Below are 10,293 nucleotides of genomic sequence, written 5' to 3' on the forward strand. Positions count from 1 at the left end.
GAGTCATCTCTGAGTCCCTGCTTATTTCTCTTTCAAAATTAGTTTGTGTTGCAGTGTGGAAGAACCATCACATGAGGACTGTCACCAACTACTTCATTGTCAACCTTTCCCTGGCGGATGTGCTTGTGACCATTACTTGCCTTCCAGCAACATTGGTGGTGGATATTACAGAGACTTGGTTCTTTGGACAGTCCCTCTGCAAAGTGATCCCTTACTTACAGGTATGATTACTTTCTGTTGTTTGTTTGAACATCGCTACAGTGTCTTTTTTTTTTTTTTTTGGCTAGGCAATGGGGTTAAGTGACTTGCCCAGGGTCACACAACTAATAAGTGTAATGTGTTTGAGGTCAGATCTGAACTCAGGTCCTCCTGAATCCAGGGCCGGTGCTCTATACACTGCGCCACCTACCTGCCCCTACAGTGTCTTTTTAAAGTTTCCCTAGCAGAAGGACTAGTACAGAGGTGTCAAACATACTACTGCCATTACCAACACTCTCAAATGTGGCCTGTACTAGATTAAAATGTAATTGGGAAATATCTAATAAAATAAATAAAAACACAATATAACAGATATGTGTTTTTCTAAGTTAACATTCAGCTCACAAGAATCCTAATATATTATTTAGTCACTCCATTTCTAACTACCTGGCGAGTACATAGCCAAAACAATACAATAGTTATAGGAAGCTGAAGTGACCATGGAAATTACAAATAAGACTTTCAGAAAAAGATACAAGCCAGTGAATGAAAATTCAGTATCCTGAGCGATATGGAATTATCTCCTTTGGTTGTCCTTTTTCTTAGCTATCAAAGGAGAGATTAGACTGGATAAGTCCTGATGTTCTTTCCAGATTAAATATTCATATTTGGTCAGTCAACAAGCATTTATTAAGCATCTGCCTGCGTCAGGCATTGTGCTAAATGATGAAGATACTAAAAGAGGCAAAAGATTGTCCCTACCCTCAAGGAGATAACAATATAATGGAGGAGACAATAAGCCAACAAATATGTACAAACAAACTAAATACAAGATAAATAAGATATAATCAACAGAGAGAAGGCACTAGAATTAACAGAAGTTGGGAAAGTCTTCCTGTAGAACATGGGAATTTAGTTAGGACTTAAATGAAGCCAGGAAAGCCAAGGAGGTGGAGATGAAGAGAAAAGAGTATTCTAGGTTTGAAGGACTGACAGAAAAAAAAATACATGAAACTGAGAAATATAAATAGCTTTTTCATGGAATAGACAGGAAGTCAGTGTCACTGAATCATAGAGTACATGGTGGGGAGTGTAATATAGGACAACTTAGGTTATAAAGAGCCTTGAATGCCAAGCAGAAGATCCGACCCTTCAGAAAACAGGGAGCCAATGGAGTTTATTGAGTGTGTATGTTGAGGGGGGTGGTGTGTGACAAAGTAGAATCTGATTCTGAGACTTTGTAGTTGAAACAGATGTGTCCCAGAGAAGGGGAAAGGTAACAGGTGCTAGATAAAACAATGATAATAATCATAATAATAACAATGACATTAATGGTAGTTTTTTTTTCCTATGGTACTCTGTTGAGTAAAGTTCTTTATAAAGCAGCATCAACAGCAGAAAGCACACCGACTCTCAAATCAGAGAACCTGATTTTAAATCCCATCTCTGATGCTGACACCTGTATCTGCTTGTGCCAGTCATTTTATCTCCCTTGGCTTCAGTTTCCCATCTGTACAGTGTGGGAGTTGGAAAAGGTGGCATCTGAACTCACTTCTAGTTCCAGATCTATGATCCTTTATGATCTCATTTTAACTTTATGATAATAACCTGTGAAATAGATTATTATTAATATTATTATTATTATTATCATTACAGATGAGGAAGCCAAGACTCAGAGATGGTAATGAACTTACTCCTAGTAACATAGTTATTATAAAAAATGGGATTCAATACCATTTCCTCTTAACTCCTAGTCTGACATTCATTGCCTTTTACCACATTGCCTCCTTTGACTGTCTAGTATGAACACTATAGAGCAAAGGAAGCATAGTCCTTTTTCAGCCCAGCCAGGGAACATGATATGGAGGTGAAAAAGGCCTGTTTTGGGTAGAGAAAAAAAGGAAAAAGAAATATAATTTCTTTTGGTCAGCTGTTTATAGCTTGCCCAGATGAAAATTGGGAGATAGGTCTTTAGATATAGGTGAAGGTGGGGCAGCTAGGTGTCGCAGTGTGTAGATCTCTGGCTTTGGAGTCAGGAGGACCTGAGTTCAAATCCGGCCTCAGGCACTTGACGCTTACTATCTGTGTGACCCTAGGCACGTCACTTAACCCTGATCACCTCACCAAAAAAAAAAAATTAAGAAATTACATTCATTATTGTCCTATGAAGACCATGCTGCTTTAGGTATCTAAGAACCTGGGTTCAAATCCTGCTTCAGGCTCTTGTTGTTGTTCAATTGTTTTCAGTCTTATCCGACATTTTGTGACCCCATTTGGGATTTTCTTGGCAAAGATACTGGAATAGTTTACCATTTCCTTCTCCAGCTCATTTCACAAATGAGAAAACTGAGGCAAATAAGGTTAAGTGACTTGCCCAGGGTCACACAGTTAGAAAGTGATGGAGGCCAGATTGGAACTTAGGAAGATGAGTCTTCCTAACTCTAGGCCCTGCTCTCCAATCACTGTACCACCTAACCGCACCTTCCTCCTACAAACTATTTAATTCTGGGGGGAAAGTCATTTAATCTTTCTGGGACTTGTTCTCCTCATCTGTAAAAGGAAGAGTTGGACCTAGATGATCTGTCAGGTTTTATCCAGTCCTAAGTATGTGTTCTGTGATTCTAACTGTTAAGGACCTATTATGTGTTCCTACCATGTCCCTTCCGACTTTGAGTCTGTGATTCTATGGTCACTTGTTAATTTACAAAAATGTTTAAATTTTAGCCTGAGATATGTTGTTTATTAAATGATTTTGTCTTATCGGGGTTTTGTGAAAAATTTTAACTTTTCAGTATTATTTAGTAGTAATAATAAAGGACTTCAAATATAGCACAGATGAAAAAAGGGAATCCTGATATAGACCTTTGGTACAAAATAGCCTAGATGACCTTTTGAGACTAAAATGTCACCAAGAATCGCTTAGCTATGCAATAGTTGCAGATAGCTATTCTAAAAAGAGGGGGAAGATTTGCAAAGTCAAAAGTACCCAGAAAGTGCCCACATGCCTGTATTTATAGACAGCAATGGTAAAGGGATAGATCACAATCCAGGAAAGTTACAAACTTTATGCATCTATTCAATTAAGAAGGCAAAACTACACAAACTAAAAATTCTGGAAGACTTTAAAAGGTTAAAATTCATTGCAGCATTTTTTAAAAAGCAAGTTCCAGATCAAAGATTAAAAAAAAAAGAATTTCCTAAAAGAATTAAAACTTGAAGTTTGTATTGGAATGGGATGGAAGTTAGCCATTACTTTATGACTCTGGATGGGCTAAACTCATAAATTTAGAGCTAGACAGGAACTTAGGAGACGTTGAGTCCACTTGCCCTCCTCTTTTAAAGATAAGGAGACTGAGACACCGAAAGGTTGTGTGTTGCCCCAGTTGACACAGCTTTAAGTTTATAAATGAGGATTTGAAACCAGGTCTTTCTTGACTCTAAGTCCAGTGCCCTATCTACTGTATAAGCTGCCTCTCACCTAGTTTGTAGAGCAACCTTTCCATATATCTTAGGATGGAAATAAAGTGCTGCATTTCTCATGGCAGCATGGTCAAAGGACTTCTCTAGTGAGGGATTTATTTCAAGTTCAGATTGGTTCCTAGATTGGGGACCTTTAAAAATTTGGGAAATGAGAGCAGACCCAGATCTCCATCAAAAGGTTACGAATTAAAAACTTTTCCCTTTACACATAGAGGCAGAATTTTTTTTTTCAACATGACCTTGGGAGAAGTTCAAAAAGTGCTAGGGTAAAGGAAGAGATTATGAAATACATTCTTCTCGTATGGGAATCTTTGTACTAGGTATTCCATCTGAGGCAACTCATTGATTGGTTGGGGCCTCCAGAGCTCACTTGGGTTGCGTACACTTTATACCCATTCCCAACACCATCCTTATGTTTGTTGCAAGCATAGTCCATGGTATCAGCTCTTTTTAGTTTAGGAAGTTTGCAAGAATTTCAGGATTTTCTAACTTTTAGGCATCAAAGTACTGCCTTAAGGTACCTTGTAGCCTAGTACTTACTCTAAAGAATGTGTATACTGGGTACATCTCTGTAGATATTAAACACCTATTGTACTTTTTTAAATGGAAAAAAAGTAGTGATAAATCCTTTAACCAAAAGAGCAAAAAAGTTTTCTGAAAGAGTTATCATATGCTTCATCTAACCATCTAAAGGCAGTTCATCTTTCTTAATTGGGATTCAACCAGTTTGTTTTCATCCATAACCCAAAGGATAAAAATGAGTAACCATATATCTGGGTGATGAAAAGGACTAGATATAGAGCTGATACTCATTAGGCCTCTGATAATTCTGTTATCTCCATTTTATCACTATTTTTATCTTTTCTGGGGACTATTCCAGACATTCTAGAATTCCTGGCTTAGTCTCACCATGATTCCAGTCTAGGCACTCTCATTTATATTTGAAAGGATTAAAAGAAGAATTAGAACACAAGATGTTTCATTCCAGGGTATGTTTTTTTCTACTATGAGACCTGGCACCTCCTAAAACCCTTTCTAATCCTCTTGGAAAATTCTTTCCAACAGCTCTAACCATTATCAAGTTTTAAATTATATTAAGCCAAAATTTTCTTCCCTGTAACTTCACCACAACTAGAAAATGGTCCAATAAATTAGCGAACCCTTTGGGCATCCTAATAGTCCAGATTATATAATAGGTGAAGAAATAGAATGAACCAATCATCTGATACCAACAAACAAATCATTTGGAAATAAACTATGTTAAGCTTGGGCCCCTGAAGTAGGAAAGTCATCTTTTCTCCCATCATCATGGACTATGATGAATCACTAACAACTCAGGGCAGGTTCAGCAAATATGCCCCTAGAGGAAGTCATGCATGGGGCTGAGACTCCTTAAGAATCCTGGTAAGGAGATTTTCCTACATTAATGTGAAAGTGTGGTTATGATGAGAGTCACATAATTCACAGGCAATGTTAGAGCAGGACCTCAGAAAACCTTTGATGAAGCTACGAGGGTATTTCTCCAGGATACTACCTTTCTCCAGACTGACAGAAGTAAGAGTATCATCAAGTTCAGTGGCTGGCATATAGTAAATGTTTCATAAATGCTTGCTGACTTGATTATCAAGGACATCTTTCTGTGCATCCTTGGGACTTAGCCACATTAAAATATGGTGATGGCTATTCCAGGGCCTAATGGCTTAATTTCTTTTCTGCAAATGTACTGAAATAAATTTAAGTTCTACTTAATTCCATCCTGAAAAGCTCTAATCTTGTTTATACAGTCCTCAGTTCCAAAAACATGGTTGAATTGTGCAATGAATGGCAAATTTGGCATTCAACAAGTATGTACTCTTGGTTGGTAGTAAATTATCAAGTATGGTTTTGGTACAGGTTTGTCCTATTTTGAGAAAATCCAACACATGGAAAGCTGAATGTAAAAACAAATAGCTTATCAGATGATACTCTGTGTTACCTTCCTTCAATTCAAGTCTGCTCTGTATATTGACAATGTAATTCAATTTACCTCCTCCATAGTCATATACAGACAACTTTAAAAATGTACATAAATAATATACTTGTATTACATAAAATATTCTATAAATGCTCTATTATCTGGTTTTTACAAAATGAATTTTTAGTAACATATTAAATCAATAGTATTTATGCCTATAGTTGTTACAGTGAATCATAATATCAAAAAAGTCACTGTTCTAAAGACAATTACTGTATTTCCTCAGAAGGCAGCTCTTTGATATATAAAAATAAGACTTGATATCATCATTATCCCTCTTTTAATACATGAAGTTAGGTGAGATTTTTGTTTGTTTTTTTTTTCACAGTTGGTAGAGGGGAAAAGATAACTTGGAGAATTTCAATTTCTCAAACCCTACAAGAACACTAAAAAAAAAAAACTTAGTATATCAGTTGTTTTTTTTTTATCATCATAACCAAACAAAGAGCAATAGAAACTATAGCCTTAGTTTTATACTGAATAGCCTCTAATGGGCATTACATTCCAAAGCTAGTAGCTTTAATTTAAATATGTACCACTTTTTTGAATCATCAAAGAAAGAATAAATTATATTCAATTCGATTTTTAATTAGATTTCTTTGAAAATTGTTGGTTGAAGATGGTGGAGAAAAGGCAGAAACTCACCCAGGTTCTCTCAAATTCCCCTCCAAACAACTTTAAATAATTCCTCAGAATGAATTCTATAACTGCAGAACCCACAAAAGGATGGGATTGAACAATTTTCCAACCCAAGACAACCTAGAAGGTCAGCCGGGAGGGTCTGGTGAGATTGGAGGTGATAGTGGAGCACAGCTGAGCACAGACTATCCCTAGATAAGTCAGCAGCAGGCAACTAAATCTGTAATGGTAGCTTCTGGAGCTCTTGACCCACAAGCAATAAAGAAGTTGGGCAATTGGTCAGGAGAATACAAGGGAGCCTTTGCAACTACTGGTTGCCTTACTCTATTGTATTGCCCATGCATGGATCTGGGTGGAGTCCTAGGATGAAGAGTAGAACTAGCACATCAAAGCTTGTGGCTGCAAGAGAGTAGGGACCCTGGTCACAGTTCCAGGTGAGAAAAGAGTGCTTATGGTCACTCACAGACCAGAGCACAGGTCAGGAGAGTAGTAAATATAACCCTCCTTAGATCACATCACCTTGTAAGAACTGAAAACTTACAAATCCTCAGAACTAGCTCTGAAAACAACCACACAAAAAATCTGAAGCTCAGGACAATGCTCCCTCCACCCCAGGAACAAAAACCAACTTTAACATAAAGTTAAAAATCAAGAAACAGTCTGGGAAAATGAACAAACAAAAGGAGAAAACAAAAGAACCTGACCATAGAAAGTTACTATGGTGACAAAGAAGATAAAAACAAACTCAAATGACAACAAAGTAAAAAACTGCTGCATCTAAAGCCTCAAAGAAAAATGTGAACTGGCTTCAGGCCCAAAAAAGGATACCTGGAAGAGTTAAAAAGAATTTTGAAAATCAAAAAAGAGAGGTAAAGGAAAAACCAGGAAAAGAAATCATAATGATACAATAAAAATAATGAAAAAAAGAGTCAACATCTTGGTAAAGGAGGCACAAAAATTGATCAGAGAAATGCAAATTAAAGCAGCTCTGAGGTACCACCTCACACCTATCAGATTGGCTGATGTGACAGAAAAGGAAAGTGACAAATGTTGGTAGAAATGTGGGAAAATGGAGACACTAATGTACTGTTGGTCGAGTTGTGAACTGTTCCAACCATACATGAGAACAATTTGAACTATGCCCAAAATGTTATAAAACCATGCATACTATTTGACCAGCAATACCACTGCTAGATCTGTATCACAAAGAGATTAAAAAAAAAAGAAAAAGACCTATACATGGAAAAATATGTACAACAGCTCTTTTGTGGTGGCAAAGAATTGGAAATTGAAGGGAAGACCATCAGTTGGAGAGTAGCTGAACAAGTTTGATATGTGATTGTGATGGAATAGTGTTAATACCATAGGAAATAATGAGGAGGATGTTCTCAGAAAAATACTTGTACTTACATGAACTGATGCAAAGTAAAATGAACAGAACCAGGAGAACATTGTACAAAGTAATAACAATATCACATGATGATCAACTGTGAATATCTTAGCTTTCTCAGCAACACAATGATCTAAGACAATTCTGAAGGACTTACGATGAAAAATGTTATCCATATCCAAAGAAAGAACTGATGGAGTCTGAATGCAGATCAAAGCATCCTTTTTTTAACTTTCTTTATTTTTCTTGTTTGTGTTTTTTTTGTCTGTGGTTTCTTTTACATGACTAATATACAAATATATTTTGCATAAGTGCAGATGTATAACCTTTATTAAATTACTTGCCTTCTCAAGAAGGGGGCTGGGGAGGGAGAGGGGGAGGGAGAGAGGAAGGAAGAGAATTTGAACTCAAAATTTTTAAAAACAAATGTTAAAAAACTGTTTTTACATGGAATTGGGGAAAAACAATATTACATGTAAAAATTGGTTTTAGGAAAAAGAAAGTTATACACACATATGCCTAAAATCATATGTATGTATGCATGCATAATACATATTTATGTATTTTATGGGACCACAATGCATATATGTGCATGTGTATGCATATATACACATACATACATAGGATTACTATAAACCCCAAATACTTGATTGGCTAGAACACTTTTATGCTTCTTTCAACCTTTATAACTTAGAGTTTACTGTACCCTCAACCTTTTCACTGAGAGTCAGTCAGTTATCCTCAGTTTTTTAAAGTTATCCTCAATTTTTCCCTTTCTCTCATTGTTCAGATCTGATCATTTGCCGTATCTTCTCAGAACTAGAAGAAGCCTTCATATTTCTTTCTTATTGTATCTGTCCATTTCCCTTCTGTTCATTCATGTGGTTATCATCCTAGTTCTACTCTTTGTTACATTTTGCTTGGTCTATTGTAGCACCCTCCCATTTTAATTTTCAGCTTTCAGTCTTTCTCCCCTCCAATTTATTGCCACACAGATGTCAAAATAATCTTCCTAAAGAACAAATAAGACCATTTACCTCACTTTCCTGGGTGAGAATCTTCAGTGGCTCCCTATTAATTCATGGGAAAACACAAACTCTTCAGCTTGGCAATTAAAGTCCATTTTGAAGCTAGCCTGCTTTCCAGCCCTATCACATATTACTCCTTCATTTGATTTCCCAGACAAACCAGTAAGTCTACTCATTCCCAAACTTTAGACACCATTATTTCAACCTCCTTGCGCTTGTTTAGATTTTCTATCATTCTTAGCCCTCCCTTCTGACTTCTGCCTCTTTAGTTCCCCAGCCGCACCCAAGGTTCAGTTTGCTGACATGTCTAAATGAAAAAGATCTATTCCCCTTAATTCAAGGGTTCTTAAACTGGGAACAATTAACTTTTTTGTCAATTATATTGTTAATATAATTGTTTCCCTTTGTTATCCTGTGTACTTATGCATTTAAAAACATCATCTAGAGAACTGGTCCATGGGCTTCACCACACTACCGAAAGAGTCCAAGATACATAAAAATGGTTAAGAACCCCAATCTTGTTTGCTAGTACTTGCTTCCTCCTTATTCAGTAATCATGGACATTCTTATCCATATATATCTTTTATCTCCCCAATAGGTATAAGATCCTGGAGGACAGAGACTATTTTTTTGATTTTATATTTGTCTCTCCACAAGCACTTAGCACAAAGCCTGAGACAATAGAAATAGCTAAGGGGCCCAGAAAATAGAGTATTGTACCCATAGCCAGAAGATCTGAATTAAAATATGACAACTGACATTTACTAGCTGTGCAATCCTGAATAAATTTCCTCATCTATAAAAAGGGATAATAATAGCATCTACCTCTTAGGTTTATTCTGAGGATAAGATTGACTGATATTCGTAAAGTGCTTTGTAAACCTTAAATTGCTATACAAATGCTGCTTATTTATTATTATTATTAGTATCTTGTTAGGTTACATTAGATTTGATGCAATTGTCATCTAAGTGCGAAAGGGAGCCCTGACATTTATTTTAGGTGAATAATAAATGCATATAGATTCATAGTGACATATTGCATTTTTCTACTAGTCAACCTCGATTCTCAGGGCTTATGAATAACAAACCACAATGAAGCACTAAGAAACTGCTGCTTTAGTACTTCCATGAAAATATTAAAAGCCTATATCAAAGAAAACCTTCTCTAACATTGATCAGAATCCGTTAAGTTATACCCAGAACCAATTTACTTTCCCTGGAGTCCTGTGGATAGGTAATGAAATAAGCCTGGATTGAATGCCCAGAGATGACTAGAGGTTGTAGAGAATTTCTTGAATAGAATGCAGTCCCAGCCTTGTGAATGAAAGGGAAAGGTGACAATGAATTAAACATTTGGCACCTTTAGAACCACAGGACTGTAGTAAGTCTGTGAGTCATTCATAACCAGACAAAGCTTTTCATATTTTAGAAATCTCGCTCTACAACCCATAACACTGCAAAGAGGAGTCTTAAGTAAGATCAAGCACAGATAATTTCATATATATATATATATATATATATATATATATATATATATATATATA

The 10,293-nt window shown here is 36.3% G+C and overlaps 1 protein-coding gene across 1 annotated transcript in view; it reads left to right on the top strand.

The window, feature by feature from the left end:
- HCRTR2 (hypocretin receptor 2) overlaps positions 1 to 10,293 on the top strand; it is a 179,409-nt gene that overhangs the window by 131,392 nt on the left and 37,724 nt on the right. Inside the window, exon 2 of the mRNA XM_027852981.1 lies at positions 43 to 221. Within this exon, the coding sequence (XP_027708782.1) occupies positions 43 to 221 (179 nt within the window). The remainder of the gene's footprint in view (positions 1 to 42; positions 222 to 10,293) is intronic.

The sequence above is a fragment of the Vombatus ursinus genome, unplaced genomic scaffold (genome assembly GCF_900497805.2).
Source record: "Vombatus ursinus unplaced genomic scaffold, bare-nosed wombat genome assembly UNPS02009835.1, whole genome shotgun sequence".
Lineage (NCBI taxonomy): Eukaryota > Metazoa > Chordata > Mammalia > Diprotodontia > Vombatidae > Vombatus > Vombatus ursinus.